This window comes from Plectropomus leopardus, chromosome 11 (assembly GCF_026936395.1).
Source record: "Plectropomus leopardus strain MGB_pleo_1.0 chromosome 11, ASM2693639v1, whole genome shotgun sequence".
In the NCBI taxonomy this organism is placed as follows: Eukaryota; Metazoa; Chordata; class Actinopteri; order Perciformes; family Serranidae; genus Plectropomus; species Plectropomus leopardus.
The window spans coordinates 19,120,423-19,138,768 of record NC_142186.1 but is presented as its reverse complement, the minus strand read 5'-3'; the positions used below and the strand labels follow the sequence as shown (position 1 = coordinate 19,138,768).

The 18,346-nt window shown below is 37.3% G+C and overlaps 3 protein-coding genes across 3 annotated transcripts; all 3 read right to left on the bottom strand.

Annotated features, from left to right (window-relative positions):
• Positions 1 to 281: 281 nt before the first annotated feature.
• On the bottom strand, positions 282 to 4,687 carry LOC121945824 (uridine phosphorylase 1-like). Its single transcript, XM_088084200.1, has 8 exons — positions 4,550 to 4,687; positions 4,201 to 4,246; positions 2,681 to 2,792; positions 2,409 to 2,567; positions 2,161 to 2,275; positions 1,508 to 1,717; positions 1,197 to 1,343; positions 282 to 1,080 (listed from the first exon to the last, which is right to left on the bottom strand). Exons 2-8 carry the CDS (start codon positions 4,239 to 4,241, stop codon positions 929 to 931), a joined length of 936 nt encoding a protein of 311 aa, XP_087940326.1. The 5' UTR covers positions 4,242 to 4,246; positions 4,550 to 4,687; the 3' UTR covers positions 282 to 928.
• A 1,873-nt stretch (positions 4,688 to 6,560) lies between these two features.
• Positions 6,561 to 10,475, bottom strand: gra (granulito). The gene is made up of 7 exons (XM_042490434.2): positions 10,319 to 10,475; positions 8,920 to 9,002; positions 8,746 to 8,804; positions 7,909 to 7,966; positions 7,557 to 7,663; positions 7,392 to 7,450; positions 6,561 to 7,076 (listed from the first exon to the last, which is right to left on the bottom strand). The coding sequence occupies exons 2-7, from the start codon at positions 8,999 to 9,001 to the stop codon at positions 7,049 to 7,051; spliced, it is 393 nt and encodes a 130-aa protein (XP_042346368.2). The 5' UTR covers position 9,002; positions 10,319 to 10,475; the 3' UTR covers positions 6,561 to 7,048.
• A 1,225-nt stretch (positions 10,476 to 11,700) lies between these two features.
• Positions 11,701 to 17,877, bottom strand: rbm12bb (RNA binding motif protein 12Bb). Its single transcript, XM_042490224.2, has 2 exons — positions 17,721 to 17,877; positions 11,701 to 14,041 (listed from the first exon to the last, which is right to left on the bottom strand). Exon 2 carries the CDS (start codon positions 14,017 to 14,019, stop codon positions 12,106 to 12,108), a length of 1,914 nt encoding a protein of 637 aa, XP_042346158.1. The 5' UTR covers positions 14,020 to 14,041; positions 17,721 to 17,877; the 3' UTR covers positions 11,701 to 12,105.
• Positions 17,878 to 18,346: the final 469 nt, after the last annotated feature.

Genomic DNA, 18,346 nt, shown 5'->3' with positions numbered 1-18,346 from the left:
TTGACTGAAGTATTTCTCCTCATAGGATGCTTTACACATCCTCTGAGGAAACAACATTGGTAATGTTTCTGTTAAGCTGCAGGCTGGCTGATTTAGTCAGAGACCATATCAATGGTTTGAACGAGAGGAGAGAGAGTTGGAAGAGGGGCAGAGATTGGGGCATCTATCTATACATCAGTTTTCAGACTATAAAAAAGTGGAAGGGTCCAATACTGCCTTCTGAAAAAGTACAAGGAACATGGCTACTACACAGAGCCAGAAGATAAAACAAACAACTTCAAAATGCTTAAGAATTTATTTTATTTCATTCAGTGTATCTTTTCCCTCTTAAAATACGTAATATTTCGTTGCAGTTCTTAGGTTAAATGAAATGTCTAGAAACATTACAGAAGCCTACTCCTAAGAAAACAATGCAACATAAATTATGCATAAAAAATTATTTCAGATGATAAATATTTTGCAACAACCACAACCATCAAAAAGACACAAATGCATCAATATCAGCGTCTCTCTGTCAGTTTTCATTAAACATTTCTATTGACTGATTTTCTTACAGCACTGTTGTAAGCACAGACTTATCAAAAGTCATTAAGTGATTCGGGTTTTATTTCTTATGTTGTATAAAAAAAGAGTCAGCCTTAAATAAGACATATATGACCATAGCCTTCTACAAAACATTTAAGACTTAAATTGTGTTTAAGATAAATACTTAAGGATAAAGAAGTAAAATAGTGCATGCCGGTTTATTAGGACAGTGTCAAAGGATAAAAAAAGCAGTGCATAATTTATTGGAGGTATTAAATGTATGGCTATTTGTGAGCAGACAAAAAATGTAGAAAAAATGTTTAAAGCTGACTTGCTGCATTGCACCATGAAGAATGCCCAGAATTTCATGTGTGCTTGCATATCAGTGTAGTAACTGCTGCACTTAGCTACATACTGCTTTGGCCTTCAGCTGCTTCTTGATGTACTGACCAACCAGGATTTGAGGACGTTGTTGGTAACTGTGAAGAACTTCATGAGAGCTGCTGAGCTGATCCCCCTTCAGACGATCCAGTAATGTCACACAAACCACAGCAGCTAAACAAACACACACACACACACAAATAAAAGTTAGAAACTTAAAGTAGCTTTCTGTGTTTGGAGACTGAAGAATTGGTCGGCTATAATATGATGTCGATATTGTATTTTCTTACCCCGTAAACCACTTAGCTTGCACATGGCAGCAAAAACTGATGACTCCATTTCAATATTGCAAATTCCTGCTTCACTGGCTTTTTTGAGGTAGTCCTGTTTATCCTTCGCAGTGTAAGAGCAGAAAGCACCATCCAACCGGGCCTGCCCTGAGTAATAAACCAGACAGACAGAAAATATGACTAAAGATGAACATTACAACTGAAACACTGTGCACAGTAGGTGAGTCCCCCCTGTTAAAAATGAACAAGTAGCCTACTGAATGTGCATGTTGTTAAAACATCAGTACACATCTATGCATCAAAGATCATACCTTCATAGAAATCCAGTGTACACATGGTGTTGCCAACCACAGTCTCAAACTGGTTCAGCTCCTTGCTGCACTGCAACAGCTCCTCAGCCAGACTTTGGTCCAGATCAGTATTGCGCACCACCGTCTTCCCCAGAATCACCTGCTCAAACTTGGGCAGGAAGGTGGCATCCATAGACTGCTTGGTGACAACCACTGTGCCGGGCTCAAGCCCTGAAAACCAAAAGTAATCAATGAGACAATAATATCTAGTCTGAACATACAGAGGGCTTTATTTATTTATGTTTTTAATGAGAAATCATTTAGTCTATGTGTTGAATCATCAGCTGCCTACAAATGTAAGGGATCTTTGAATCCCTCTTGTGGTTAAACTTATAAACGTTTTCTTTGTGGACCATTAAGTACTCAAATACCATCTACTGTGTGACCCCACTAACCTGTCTCATAACAAGGACAACTGACCACACAAGTCAAGTAATTCTCCCCTGACTGCAGTTCACTGTGTTTATTTACAGAGTCACAGGTAAACTAGCATCCTTGGATAATTAGCAGTATTAATGGTTAGATTAGGTTAGATTAATGGTGCAATACATAAATAATCCCATGAATTATCAGGTATGCAGGTAACAAATAATACTTGTAAATATTAGGCGTACCTATTCCTCCTGATGTCCCAATGCGTACAATTGTAACATCTGTGCAATGTGCGTGATGGAGGAGCTTTATTAGCTCATGCAGCATTATGGCAATAGATGGGATGCCCATCCCATGCTGCAAAAAAGAAGTACAGACATATTGTTTTTAATAAGAGTGCACTAAGTAAACATATTATTAAGTTTACTTCTGTTTTTTAGCATGGAATCTGTTTGCAAAATACAAAATTGTAATGACAGGTCTTACATACACTGACAGACAGTACAGGGCCGACTTTGTACATGGCATAGCGGTCCGTTCCTGCACAGATGTTTGGGTACTCTGATTTGGGGTCTTCCATACTGAGCTCAGCAGCAATGTACTCTGTAAATGCTTTCATTCTCCAAGGGCTGCCCCCAACACACACAAACTGGAAGAAAACCCACACAAAATTTATAAATAATAACAAAATAAAGACACTTATGAAGATCACTGGTTTCCATAAATGTATGTAATAAGAAATAAAAATAAATAAAACATTACTTTGACATCACCAAACATAGCTGGTAGGTCATGAGTTCCTGTTCCTAAACCAAAGTGGTAGAGGATGTCATCTTTCAGTCCATCCAGGTGTGGGTTGTGCACAAAGACAGAGCTTTGGGAGGGATAACAGATTTTAAAAGGTCAGTTCTAGTCTGATAATCAGACTCGGTTGCTATTATGTGTCACCTCATTCAAAATGAATAATGAATAAATCTGAGTTAAAATGCATATTTTTTTTACTTAGCCTTGTGTTATCTAGACATGCAAATACTTTCAGTTTTTTTCTGATGAGAGGAAGAATCAGCTTTGTTGGCCAATATATGTGTACACATATAAACTTTTGCATTGCTGTCAATGTACTTACATAAAAATTGACATTAAAGCTACAATGAGGACAACAAAGCTGAACAAATAAAAGGTAAAGCATATACAGTACTATTATGTACACAAGTATATGAAGAAATAAGCATTTCTTTAAGTTGTTAACAATATAAACAGAGCAGAGAAATGAATATTGAATGGGTGGATATATACTGTATATGCATGTAAGAATGTCTATACACAGCATTTAGGATTTATGTAAGGCAGTTCATTTTAACGGTAAACATATCATGTATGATGGAAAAAAGTGGATGTTTTAGCGCACGGTTTTTAGTGTTCATCACAGCGATGGCCTTTTGGAAGAAACTGCTCTTGTGTCTTGTTGGTTTGACATACAGTGCTCTGCACCGTTTCATAGCAAACAGGTTGCTTCCACGGTGTAATGGGTCTGCACTGCGCAGAACTCAATACTGACGTGAGACCACGTCATTGCTTTTCAAATCCCAAGTCAAGCGAGGCTCGTCCTGAGTCAAGTCCCAAGTCCTAAACTTGAGTTTAGAGTCCTAAACAAGTCATAAGGTGCTGTTCAACAAATACAATTTTAACAACAAAGAAATAAAAAACTTGAATGCTTCTTGAAAGTTACATCTATTTGTTAGAAGCTGATGCATCTTTGTAATTTTTGATTCGAATACTGCAATTCATTTTTGTTGACCCCCTGTGTAGCTTTTGTATGCAAACTAAATTATCTTTGGTATTTTTTTTCACACTGGCCATCAGTAATGTCATATCAGCTCTTCATGGCTCTCTCCTGCAACTAGACTGGATGCTGGATCTGAAGAACTGAGTGATGACTTGCTGAGAATGAAAAGCATTAACATTAGCTGACTTCAGAAAATACAGGGAGCTGAATTTATTTTTGTTGAAGCTGTTTTAGAGAGGTGTCAGATTTAGCTAACTGGTATGTGAGTGCAGAGTAAGAAAAAGCGGGCTATAGAAAGAGAAAATGTAATTTAGATGAAATGAGCCTTTAAGGAGAAATAAAACTTTTTGCAGTATTCATGTCCTGGTATCCTGTCACACCCAGGAGTTTCCTGAATGAACATTAAATCATATCCTGCAGCAAACGCGTCATTATCAACAGTGCACACACGGAGACAAACTTTTAAACATTAACTTGGAAACGTGAAACTTCTCACCTGCTACATGAAGCGGTCTGCTGGTCGTCATTTGGATTCATCTTCCCTGTAAAGAAAATATAGGCCTAGTGATCGACAACGAAACCAACCCCTAAAACCACATGAACGGTACAACCGCAAACTTAGGGTGTACCTTTATTCTGAAAACTTAACTGTAGTGAGGAATTATCCTTCCCAAAAACTCAATTCAGACACATTTTTCTAAATTAAGACGACTCCATCGTGATTCAGACAGAGCGGCACACAGCACCAAAGCGCGCACAGCAGGAAAAGGGAAACATTTAGCAATGTACCCTCTAGATTTACCAGCAAGACCAACAAAACAAGAGATCTAAACACACATATCTACCTTCGGTGTGTTGCTGCTCGGCTGCTGCTGCTTCTTGTGTTTCTGACAAATCAATTTCGCTTAGTGAACATCTGACGTCGGCACCGTAACGTGAGCCACGATGATGTGACGCAGAGCACGTCACCAACAGCACACGTGCAATTATCACGGTCACTGATGTCCGCAGAGCGACAATCCCCATGTTGACCAGTGACCATCCCTCCATCACATAAAGGCCCTGTCTTTATGTTTTATTTATATGCACACCAAGTTTATGGGATGGAGCCGATGCAAAAAAAAAAATAAATAAAATAATAATAATAATAATAATAATAATAATAAAAACGCATGACAATAAGACTTTTTACCACAACAAACAGCAAAAATATTTTTAAAGAAAAAATGCCTCTCAAATGTTGCTGGTTGGTTTAGTTTTGGGGTTTTTTTTGGTTTTTTTTTTAAAATTTAACAGGACAGGAAAGAATGAACACGTAAACATATAAACATATAAACATGTTCAAAAAGGAGTGGGAAGAAGTGCAAACGTATTAAATCCCACCCCTTCTCCATCTGTTATTGAAAAATTATTGACTTGCTTCAATTTTTAAATAAATTGAATTTCTTAAACTATGAAAACTATATACAGTATAATCATATATGAACCTTACACGGTTGTTTACAGAAAAAGAGGTAGAGATAGAAAAAGGAAATAATACAAAATAAATAATTCTATAATTATACAATATTTCCTGTAAACACCTGGTGACTGTCACACCCCTTCTTCGCCCATGTACCTCATGAAAATCATATTCTTGTACATATTTTTAAATTGCTTCATGTTTGAGCATTGCTTCAACTTAATCTTTTAAACTTTTCCATAACTGTGCACCACAGATTGAAATACAAAAATTTAATAGTTGTCTGCACCCTATGTAAATTTCAAAATTAAAATTTCAAATTTTCAAATGTACCCCCTTAAATTACAACGGCCATCTCCATCTCAGAAAAATCTTTGATGATGATGATTTTATTTGTGTTCAGTTTGCAATTCCACAAGATCCATGAATATTAATTATTAATAATATTTATTAATAATATTATTAATTCTGATTTTAAAAATGTTTGTGTCAAATTATTAAAATGAATACAACATACAACTATTTAAAGCTGTATGTCCCTATCCTGAGCCAAAATAAATAAATAAATAATAATAGTAAAATAATAATGATAATGATAATAATAATAATAATAATAATGGTAATGGTAATAATAATAATAATAATAATAATAATAATAATAATAAGAAGAAGAAGAAGAAGAAGAAGAAGAAGAAGAAGAAGAAGAAGAAGAAGAAGAAGAAGAAGAAGAAGAAGAAGAAGAAGAAGAAGAAAACATAAGTCCCTCCCTAGTGCTTGAAAAATATGACATGCTTGTCCTCTTTTACACCACCCCCTCCCCCCTAATAAATACTAACAGTCCCTTGCTTTATTTATGGTGAACATGGTGATAACCTCTGTATACTACACTCATCAGGCCCATCAGATTGTAGTCCACATTAGTGCTCCTGGATTGATCAGGCAGGAGTGACTCATCATGCTCCTTTAACCTGTTTTTATTATTACATGCCAAAGGTCAGTGATACTCACATTACAGCCTGTGAGCCAAATCTGGCCCTTGATAGGATATCGGGTGGTGATCATTTTGTAATTTACAATGTAATAAATGGATTCACACTGGGATTTTTTGGAGACTACTTTAAAGGTAAATGATGTGCAAGAATAACATTGGATTTATTAGAGATTTTTTTTGCTATTGACAGCTAGTAGCTGAGGCCGGAAAACCAAAACAGTCCACTTAAAGATGCTAAAATACTCCATAGAACCGAGTAGTACTGCAGAGTTGCATTATATTTATTTGTTGGTGAGCGATAACTTTGACATTAGACATGGATATCAGATAAATTATTGACATAAAATATGGATTACTGCAGCTTTAGGTTTTTATTACATACAAGACAGAAACCGTCAACAACTGTTGGGCCAAACTGTCCTTTATTAGTGAAGTTAACATGTTAGACACGTTACATCACAGTGCTGATCTGATCCCAGCCAATACAGCTGATAAACATCATTCTGAGCATTGTCACTTAAGGTAGTGTTTGTTTTTTTAAACTCTAATATACTGAGTCTGCATTAATGACATCTTTTATCCCTAGTTTCTTCAAATGAAACATTACCAGCACAGCTGACAAGTAGCCATTAATATCTTAATTTTAAAACATTTTTACAAAATGTCATTACTTCACAAGCCAAAATATTACACAGCAGAAAACATAAGCAAAAATGCAATAATCATACTTAAGCAAATAGTTTTTCGTATTAGGATTTTGTGCAACTTCACCTCAAAATGTTATCAGTCTCATTCAAAATAAACATGCAAAATTCAATTAAATTAACCAAGCAATACAAAAAGAAAATATCAGAAACACTCTTTAGGGTGGTGAACACCTGTGCAAATTTCTTAAGATGAGTGAAGCCTTTCTTCCACCCTAAAAATACAAAAAATGTTGACAAATGTTATATTCAGTTCACATTTGTGACTTACTTGTATTAAGATACTACACTGAACCCAACAGCAGTAGTAAAGCAAACAGTATGACAGTAATAAGTAGAACAACCAGTTATGTGCCGCGCTAATACGTTTGTTTTTTTTAATCAGGTTTTTTACTATTGTGAAATTCTGATTGGCCTTTCAACGGTAATATGCATTTAATTCAAGTCATAATCTAGATTGTCTGATTTGCTAGAGTCTCAAAAAGGTTTAGTAAAGTCAAACTGAGTTCACATTATAAAATTTAACTCACGTGTCTTCGTTTCCCCTGTTCCACCTCATTTCATGAAGCTTTAGGTCCTCAAGATCTCTCTGTTAAGAAAGAATACAAACATAATTCAATCCAAACAGCACAATTATTATTTTGACCACTTAGAGAGGACTGCACCTAAAAAATGAATATCGACACCCAACTTACTGCCTCCGTTAAGACAATCGGGTGCTCAGGCAAAAATTCTGGCCTCTTCCTGGACTCAGGACAACTTGCCAGACCAATTAAAAAATCTCTGGAGTAAGATATTCTGCCTATAGAAATACATATACATGTTAAAATCAATATAATAAGAGTTCAATCAAGCAAATAAAAGAAAGGCAAAGGCAGGCTGTTTTTCTAACCATGCTGGGCCTTTTGATCTCTCTGTAACACTACTGTAAGAACCAATTTGAAAAAAAAAAAAAAAACAGCTCTCGGTCCAAAGTAAACACATGAGCATTACAGATTCTAGATGAGTGTAATAATTTCAGTTTTCAAAAGAAATACTTTTCCTTACCTTCTTTCTGTTTGGCGAGGTTGACAATCTTGTAGAACTGCTCTATGCCAATATTTGTCTATAGAGCGCAAAATTAGGAAACTGTTTTAGAAAACGCATGCTCTCTACATCAACTGCTAAACACGCAACTGGTTTATTTAGTGATTTTAATATGGGAAAATGCTAAGTATGAATCACTGAGAGTAAAATAGTGGAAGAGGTGAAATGATCAGTTGATCGAAATAAAATGAATCTACAGCAATTTTGATAATCCATATAAATGTCAGCCCAAGTTATTATCAAGTAAAAGTGCCAAATATTGAGCCTCAAGCAACATTTCCTAAATGTATCTTACATTTTCTATTAAAAGAATAATTAGGAGAATTTAGGGGAAGAAAGTTATTGAGCCAATCATTAAAAATACTCTAAAACATATAGACTAATAATCTAAACTTTACGATGTGATATGCGTGCTTTTTGTTGCTGTTTGTCAAATTCAAAACTATATTTCCTTCCATGAACAAACAATTTGTGGACTGTGAACACAAGATATTTTTTTCTTATCTTGGTAAGAGTGCTCTCGACCACTCAAAAAAACGTCTTTGACCAAAAAAAAAAAAAAAAAAGAAAAAAAAAGAAGAAAACTGGTTAAATCTAGAAATCAATGAGTATGCCTTCTGACAAAATAACAACAAACTGTGTATAAGAACAATATACAAGAAAATGTACATATTACTTCAGCCATGAGGCCTGTTGTCTGATTCAAATGTCCCAAAAAAATACAATTAGCTCTTTCTTCATAATGTAGATTAATCTGAGTGGCATCCCTAAAATATTGTCTTCTTAGCTATTTCTTACCTCTTGATCCTCTTCCGCCATCAGGGCCTGAGCACATGTAGCAGCATTTATTTGGGGCTCTACAGGGTGGATAAAATCATCATATGAGCATGCCATAATATATGATCACTATAAATTTCAAACTGACACATTCGATATTCATCTAAGTTTGACCAACTGCTGCAGACTGCTTACCACTGTCAACGTGGATGAAGCGGCGCAGGGGTCTGGCAGGCTCCAGATGTTTTTGGAGGACTCTTCTCCTTGATACCTCCATTCTGGTGTCAATGAGGTTCAAACATTTAAAATCATCTACTTGTATTACAAATGTTTTAATATATTATAAAACAGTGCTTTGTATAGAGGGGGGAGGTATAGAGACCATTAAGGGTCCTGGAGTGGATCACAGCCACTGGTTGCATAGCAGGACTGTTTTTATTCAAAAGAGTCTGAGAAATGTAGAGGACTTCCTGTTTAGTTAAAAGTCAAGCTTTAACTTAACACAAGATATTTTTAACAAGTGTTAAAGGCTGGCTGAAGCAACACCAGAGATGTGAGCTTTTTCAACTATTTTATTATGGCTTGTAGTTAAGTATATGAGCACTGATATTTGTTGTTTTTTTTACTGTAACTGTATGATGCAATTTTGTGTAATCTTGATGTTAATATTTACCTTTCTTTATTTTTATCAGTGTATGCACGCTATTGTATGTAACCTTGATGTCTTCTCGTTTTTCCTTCCTTTCTTTACTAAAAGCCTAACCAGGGACAGGAGTTGGAAACTAGCAATTACTATAATCTCCACGTGTCTAACATCAGTCCCTACAGCTTGTTTATGACAGGCTGTTGTCATTGTACTTTGTTAATTCGCATTGTCCCTATTAAATAAATCTATAAAATAACATCTTTCCCAATTTTTTTAGGAAGATATTTTACAATTGTTAATCAGCCAGCTCATAATCACCTACATTATTTAAACGTGTAAACAAGCAAAATTATTTAGTAAAAAAAACCCCAAATAAATACGAGAAAAAGCAGCGAGCAGAGGTGTCCCAGACTGAGTAGCATCACAGCTAACGAGGGCAACTCGACAGAAACAACTTCAGTTGGCCAAAATAGCTTCAGCAGGTTATCTGTGAGAGTTTTCTGAATTTTGGAAATCGTTTCTAAAACTTCTTCCACTTTGAGAAGGCAATGAGAAAAACAGCTGTAAAACAGATGAACGACTCCTGTTGTCCATCAGTTTCATGGCAGACATCTGTGAATCACGGACTGCATGATAACGGCAGGCGGCTACCATTAGCGCTTCAGTTTAACGTTTACGGATGACTGTTTGTATAACGGTCGAGACTCACTGTGTCCAACGATTTATTTTCACCATATCGCGTCAAAACGTCAAAGAAACAAGATAACAAGTTAATTAGGTGATGACAAACGCAACTCTGACAATGATGCGTAAGTTTTTAGTCCGTGCAATCATAATTATAGCTAACGTTAGCAGCATCGGCCTAATATAACTAACACCGGAAAGTTACGATTCCCCGACATACTTATCTGGATTCAAAAAGAAAATATATTATGTTAAATTATTCACCTGCAGATGTAAAAAAAAAAGTTCCCGTGGCGTGCTTCTCTGTCTGCTCACCTCACCGGTGTCATGGTAGTGAAGACCAAAACATAACTTCCGGTGACGACCTTTCAAAATAAAATCTTTATCAATATGTAAAATCATCAAATCAATATCACAGGCCCATGGACAATCTGACTTGTGTTTGCAGTTATAAATATATGGGTCGTCTTGGAGAGGGTAATGGCATATTTAATTTTTTTAATCAAAATGTTGTGTCAGATAGGCTAATGAACGTTATTTCCTTTTTCGTGAACGGGATATTCAGAATTAAGCCAGTTCATCAACATTTTATATACAGTATATTTATATTAAATTATATATTTGTTTACTTAATTTACATATTTGCGTAGAATATTGAGATCCTCACCCTGGAGAGATTTATTTTACCTGTGCTTCTGGGAAAGTGGAAGTGTAAAATGTGAAAAAAATGTAAAAAGTGTATAATGAAACTCAAATGGTACACTATTACCTAATATACTAAAGAATTTTGAGCTTCTCAGGGACTGTTTGTTATTTATCAGAGGGGAGGGGATGGTGCAAACGGGGAAGGGACTTATTTGAGCCCCCGGGTAAAAAGTTGTGTTTTTAATTAAGTTGTAAACAGTTGTAGTTATTTAAAATTAGTAGTTTAGTTTTAAAGGTTTGTTTACTTTCAAAAATCTTCAAAACCACACCATTTATCATAGCCAGAAACTGCAACATATGGTTATTTATGATGGAGGGTTATGCAAAATCCACAGTGACTATGGGGCGTGGCTCTATCTATATACACACACACACACACACACACACACACACACACACAATTCACACCATATGCACCCCCCTACTCTGGGGGACTAAGAACAGTCCCTAAATATGTTGTCTTTTTTTACTACTTGTTTTACTTACTCCTTTACTATATTTTTGGTATGTTTATGCCTTTTTCTTTAGTGTACACCCAAGGATGAGGCATAATCCTGCATATTCTGGAACCAGTCCATGTAAAAGGTAGCCAAAGAGGCCATGAATCACTTATGTTTAATTTTTTTTTTTGTAATCAGAGAGAAAGGTCAAGCTCAATATTTGTGATACACATTACAAATTGTTAGTGTCCACTCATCTTACTGATTATCTCATTTCACAAGTCTTGCTCTTGGACTGATGGACCTTTATAAAAAGGCAAATACTGTAAATCCAATATTAAATCTATCCTGATAACACAAAACCACTTATGCGTATCCCATTTAATTTTAAAAGTTGTCAGTATATTATTCATTTTAATTGGGAATAGAAGTGAACTTTATATACGGTTTACATGACAAGGAAAGTGTTTATATTTTAAAAGATCTGTGAAGAAAAATGGACAATTTAAAAGATATGAATTTTTATAAAAACATCACTTTTCCCAACAACCACATACAGTACAGTAATATGAAATTTACATACGTTTTTTCACATTGTGCTGCAAGTTAAGTTAAACAAAAACATTTCCATTTCAATGAGGAAACTTAAAATATAGTATTGAGCACTGCAAACAATGCCTATATTTAGTCAACCTACTATATTGTCAGATCACAATAAAAAATAAAAATTTTAAAAAGCGATCAGAAAAAAACATTTAAACCTGAATTCGCAATCATATTAAGCCATGCCAACAAAAACATCAAAATCAGGGACATATCAAACTAGACCATGTTAGGTGTCATAACTTTACTACACTAGACAACACTATTAGGCCGTGTAAGGTGTCATGAATGGCAATGTGACATTTACACAAGTAGTAGCTGTATTTTCCTTGGACCAATTGGTCTTCCACTCAGTTCCTCAATTGCAGTTAACGCCTCCTGACGGGACTCAAATACTGCAGTCGCAGAGCCTTTCGGTTTTCCACTCGGTTCATACTGCAGTGAGACAGATCCAGGGATAATGCGATATCCATAGCAGAAATCATAGATTTCTTCATTTCTGATCTGGAATGGCAAGTTTAGTAGCTGTACACAGGTGGGACCATCAAAATGCTGCACGGGGGGACCAAAGCCACCACGAAAGCCATTACCTCGGTCCTGTGGAGCACATGAGCCTCCTCCATAGGGCTCATAATCACCACCACCTCCATGGATGTTACCCTGCGTGTTACCCATTGGTATACTACCATCTTGAGGATTCCTAAAGTCAGAGTATTCAGTGTCACCACGGCGATAGGATGCCTCGCCTCTCCTACCTGAGTACCGCTCCTCTCTTGACAGTGGCTCTTGCACCATTGATGGCTCAACACTCAACTGCCGCATCTGTGAACGTGAAATGCATTTCAGTATGACTTCTGACCCAAGAAACCTTTGTCCACTGAGAGAGAGTGCACTCATAGCATCCGCCTCAGACCGGAAGAGAACCAGAGCCTTCCCAGCTCCAGCACCTTGATTGTCACGCAGCACACACACATTGTCTTCTGTGATATTAAACCCAAGGAAGAAGTCCATGATCTCAACTTTCCGCACATCAAATGGCAGGTTCCTCACAAACACACACGCTTTCTCAGAGTCATACAGATCTTTGGGGTAAGATGGAGACCTCTCCTGAAATGTGTCTGAGTTTCCAGGAGGTCCGCCGTCCATGCCTTGAGATTCCAGAAGGGCAATCATTTTCTCTCTTGAGATTGGTCGGGTATATATCATCCGGTTCATAAATTGCCTTTTTTCAGGAGTTAAGGCATCACAATAGTCACGCAGACTCTTGAACAGCACAAATGCGGACCTCGTTCTTCTCCCATCGTTGCCAATTAAGTGCAGGATCTGATCATCATCGAGCTTTGCATTACGGAAAAGCCGTTTTAGGTGTTCTTTTTCCGCTGCATAGGACAGATTTTCAATCAAAACGCAGTACTCGTCATCGGAAGGAGCAATAGTCATTGGAGCCAAAGGCGACTGCGATCTCGCATGATGTGGATTCCTCTGATGGCGAATTGGGGATCTGTCTCTTTCAAAGCGGTTTTCAACATTGACAGCCACTGACCCTTTACCAGTAGCCTGATGCCAATAGTCTGCTGTTGTCGTGGAAACCTCCACATACCTTGACCCAATGTATCTCCTATCCCTCTTCAGGGCTTCGTTTGCATCCTCTCTTGTAGCAAATTTTACAAGACCTCTGCCATTTTTTGCACCATTTGCCTTTTTCAATAAGACCATGTCTTCTATAAGTAAACCACTGAAAAAGTCACTGATTTCCGCTTCAGTCACAGAGAAAGGCAACCCTTTTAGAAACACATAAACAAAGTCATCATTAGTGCTTGAAGCCCTCTGGTGCTGAGGGGGAGGGGTATAATCAGATCTGCTCCCTGATCTCCTGCCCACTTCAGGGTCCACGGATCTTGTAGCACGTCTTGCATTCTCCTCAAAACGCCTCTTCTGATCTAGCTCTACATTTGCTGTACTTCTTTCAAGCACGTTTTGCATCTCTGCTTTACTACTTAGTAGCAATGAAACCGGTGAACCCTTAATGCAACCTCCGGACCGTGTCATGGCTCTTCGTGCATCTTCATCTGAAGCAAAGATAATGAAAGCTTCCTCTCGCTCCCCACCAATTATATGCACCCCGCCATCTGGAATTCTGAGGCCAGTGAAGAACTTGCGAATATCCTCAGAACCTGCTGTGATTCTTAGGCCCTGTAAACGGATGACGACCGCCATGCTGAAGTACAAACAACAGCACCTGCAGACAGAGGGTATAGAACAGCATTATTGCCAACACCGCTTCTCCAGTTCCACCTCAAAATCCTGGCTTTCCAATTTAACACTACTGAACTGGAATAGCAATGTGAGACAAAGGACATCAAAGAAAAGGGACACCATTACAATCAATGTCCACAACAGCTGCTTTTAAAATGGACAAGAATTTCAAATTTGTGAGGACAACATATCAATTCAACATATACCGTAGCTCACACTCCAGAGCAGAAAGTCCCAAAACACAAAACTCAAGGCATCTGCTCTTTTTTGAAATGGCAGCTAACGAAGTAAAATATCAACCACAAAGCTCGTTCCAAACGAATTCAACCAAAATCCTATTCACGTTGTATTCAGTCAAGTTCCACACAAGACTAACCACTTTCACACAAATAAGTAAAACAATACTTTGAAAACACAAATGGCCCACAATTCACCTATACATTACAAACTGCAGTCCGACGCTGGCCTTAAAAGGACCACATGGCAGTCAAATTGCACAAAGCAACACATTCTATCTGGCACAAACATTTACCTTGTTGCCCTAGATCAACTTTATCAGACCATTTTAATCCATCAGACCATCGCCTAATATTCACATTCATTACATAGAATTCAACTAAGACAACTGAATTTAAGTCGACCTGTAACCACTACCAGATAAACTGGTTTACAAATACGTATCTTACAAATAAAATGACAAAGGGACACTTATTAATGAAACGTAATAGTCAACAAAGTTTTTGCCTTCGGAGGGCTATTAGAGTGAAAACTGGTCATCTCCCAGAATGCAACAGTCCACAGAGCAGCCACCATATCCATCATATCACATTTACGACATTTCCCCAACATTAATTCTGTGTCCAGGTTTTGGGCATCACAATTGTAGGTTTACCACCAAGTGTTTTCACTTATTCAACCAACAAAGTGATCAATCACATGAGGGTTTAACCTAGAACGAGTCGTTTTTCAATGCATCTGGAGGGGCCTTCAGACTGGGTCAGCCTTGTTGATCCACCAAAACTTACATCTTGAAACGTAGACTTGGAAGAATGTAGTTCTTCAACTGGGAGACACTGGGACACATCTACCACCAGCAAGAACAATATCATTGTTATGGTGACATGATATCTACACAGCATTTATATCCCCAACATTGGCACCAGCTGCTTCCCAACCAAAACGGCTCCAAATCTGTCACTCGGGAACCACAAGTCAAAAAGCACCAAAAGTGATGACTAAAACCATTTTTACATAAGTGTGTTTGGTCAATTTTACTATCACCAGTGTGGTAAAGGACAATACCAGTGGTTTTGCACAAGTAAACTTAATAAATACTATCTGCTTAAACTCAACATTAGAGGTAGTGTGTTTTGAAAAGAATGCAGTCTGATTTTAGATTAATATTTTGCCAAATTGTTGAAATTTTCAAAATGGCTTTGTTACACACACAGTTTTGTGTCAACTATTTGATTGACTAATAGGACCTGTTTTCTACTTACAACTCTTCCGATTAGACAGTCTCTGCTCCATGAAACACGCCGTGTTGCTGACCAAAACATACTAGCTACGAGGGACAACTTGACAAATTCAGTAAACTTTTTCTGCATATTTGCAGGAGAGCACTGATATCAGGATGTCTTGTTCCTCATGAAGATTCATCCTCTGCGTTGCAACCTTGCTCTTACAGCAGCTCCAAAATATCCCACTCAAAGCAGAGAAACACCCTACTTTGGATTGTTTGGGGGTTTTTTTGGCACTCTGCACCACTGCTCCAGTCTGGTCCTTCCAGAAGCAGGCTTTCCCATTGAGCAGTTTCCCCTCTTGTCAGCCTGCTCACCTCAACATCTCCATTGCACACCCAGGCGCAAAGTGAAACAGTATAACAGTTGTGCCACTGAAAGTGTTATAGTCTCCTCATCAGAGTTCCTCCTCACGATGTTTGGGTGCATTCATGTGCTGTCATGTAGCCAAAACTACCTTCCACTCTTAAGTCAGCAAAAATAGTTTTACAGACTTTTCTAAAAAGCTGTCAAACTGTAACAAGTTTGTACTACATTCATGTTCCATGATCACTTACATTTCCTGCTGAACTTCAAAACAGGTTATGAATGCAAAGCTACAGTACTGTGCAATAGTCTTAGTCCACCATAGATTTGTTGTTTAAGCAAAGTTGTAATGAGTGTATATATATATATATATATATATATATATATATATATATATATATATATGTAGCTCAAACAATCAATACTGAGCTTTGGACATGTCTTGAATACAATCTGGTGTAAAAACACAAAAAGATTAGTATTTTAAATCTCATATTGTCTGCCCAAGAGAGTTAAAGACATGCTTATTGGAAAGGGAGGTCACACTAAATACTTGCAACTTTAGCCTGTGGAAGTTGTATTAATCTGAAATATTTCTATTTTTAATACTGTATACATATTCCCAGTATGTTCTGGTTGTAATTTAGTAAAGAGACTACTGAAAAATAAATATTATCATTACAATGTTGGTAAAAAATACAATATTTAAGGAAGCCTAAGACTTTTCACAGTTCTGTATATAGCAATTGAATGTCAAAGTTCTATAGTTAGACCTTCACTTCAGCCTGTAAACGCACACCAGAAGGATTCACACATCATTCTGCAATTTTAGTTCAAAAAACTCAATACGATTTAACTATCATGCACTAACTTTGGTAGATTTTAACTCCCTGCAAATGTCTGAGCTGTGACTGATGGGCTCATGGAAGATAGTAAAAAAAAATGCATGCACTCATTTGGAAATAGTTGTTAATGATGTCAATTCTAAGCAAATGTGATTTATTAGGCTGACTGTGCAAAGCCACTTGTAAGGTACTTTACTACAACAAGCTAAGCATTCATTTTAGTATGACCAGCTGCTTGGCTCCAGACCTCTAAACCAAAGCCCACAACAAAAACTGTTACATCAAACCGCAATTCTGCTTACATGCAGCCATCAGAAACCACACCACAATGAACCAGAGTTGACAACAGGCTGTCTCTGCTGCCTTTTACCGCACAATTCCTGTCAAGACACAAAATACACCAACTCACGTCGCCATTAGCATCGATACATCAGAGAGGCTTGCGTAAGCTCTGAAACACTGCTACCATTAGCCACCTGCTAACTACCCGTCACACAATCCAAATTAGTCAGAGAAAAACAAACAAGTGAGTAGTAAATATCCGTCGCACATACCTAATGCTCCCGAGTATGCCACTCACATAGTTAAATCCAACAAATGTACTAAAGAACAGGTACGGGCGCTCCCTCAGTTTAGCTAACAGGAAACACAGCAAACACACCGCAGCTATGTCGCCATCCTTAACGCCGTACAATTTCATCCCAAACTCATGTGCGTCAAGTGACTAAACATACATCATCTGAAACAACTCTTACGTTGTGTGCAATTTAAAGTTCCTAACTTGGTTCATTAGCTTTGGAGATGGCGAACATTACAGGAGTCCCGGTCGTTCAAACAAACCTCAGACTGTCGAGCTAAGCTGTTAGCCGGCTAACGTTAGCTAGGCCTTTAGCTTTATCTCATGTGACGGCCAAACTGACATGCAGCTATCAGAGTGTATTATTTATGAATAACTCCACAATATAGCAGCCTAACCAACGACAAAACTTACACAAGTGATAAGCACAGATTCTCGTGCAAAATCGAGATTAGCAGATCGATTCAGATCAGTTAAATTTGGCTGAGCGTCACTTTGTTCTCGTCTCAGGTCGAAGTGTGAGGAAGGAGCCTCGCCGTCTTCTTCTTCTTCTTCTTCTTCTTCTTCTTCTTCTTTTTCTTCTTCTTCTTCTCGTCTTTTCTTCTTTACCTCTGACTGGCTGCGGCTGAAATGCCGCCACCTACTGCTCCGGAGTTTGCACTATAGTGATTTTCAACAACTCACAAATTGATTTCTCACAAATATGAGAAAGAAAGGCCACGAATTTCTGAACAAGAAAGAAACCATAAATTAGCAAGAATTTCATGAAAAGTTACAAGAAAAATAACTGAGAACAGCACAAAAAGTAAAAGAACAAAAACAGGAAATTACCTGAAAGAGTGATCAAATAAAATAAAAAATAAGAAATTAAACCCAGTTGGCTCATGTTTCAGTGTTAAATGTTTGTGAAAGGTGTCTGAACAGAGCACAAGAAAACTGATGTTGAGCCAGGGTTTTAAGGCTTAATATGTTTCATGTAAATATTCAAATGAATATGTAAAACATATTACTGCTTGTCCCCTGTCACCAAAAGAGCTTTG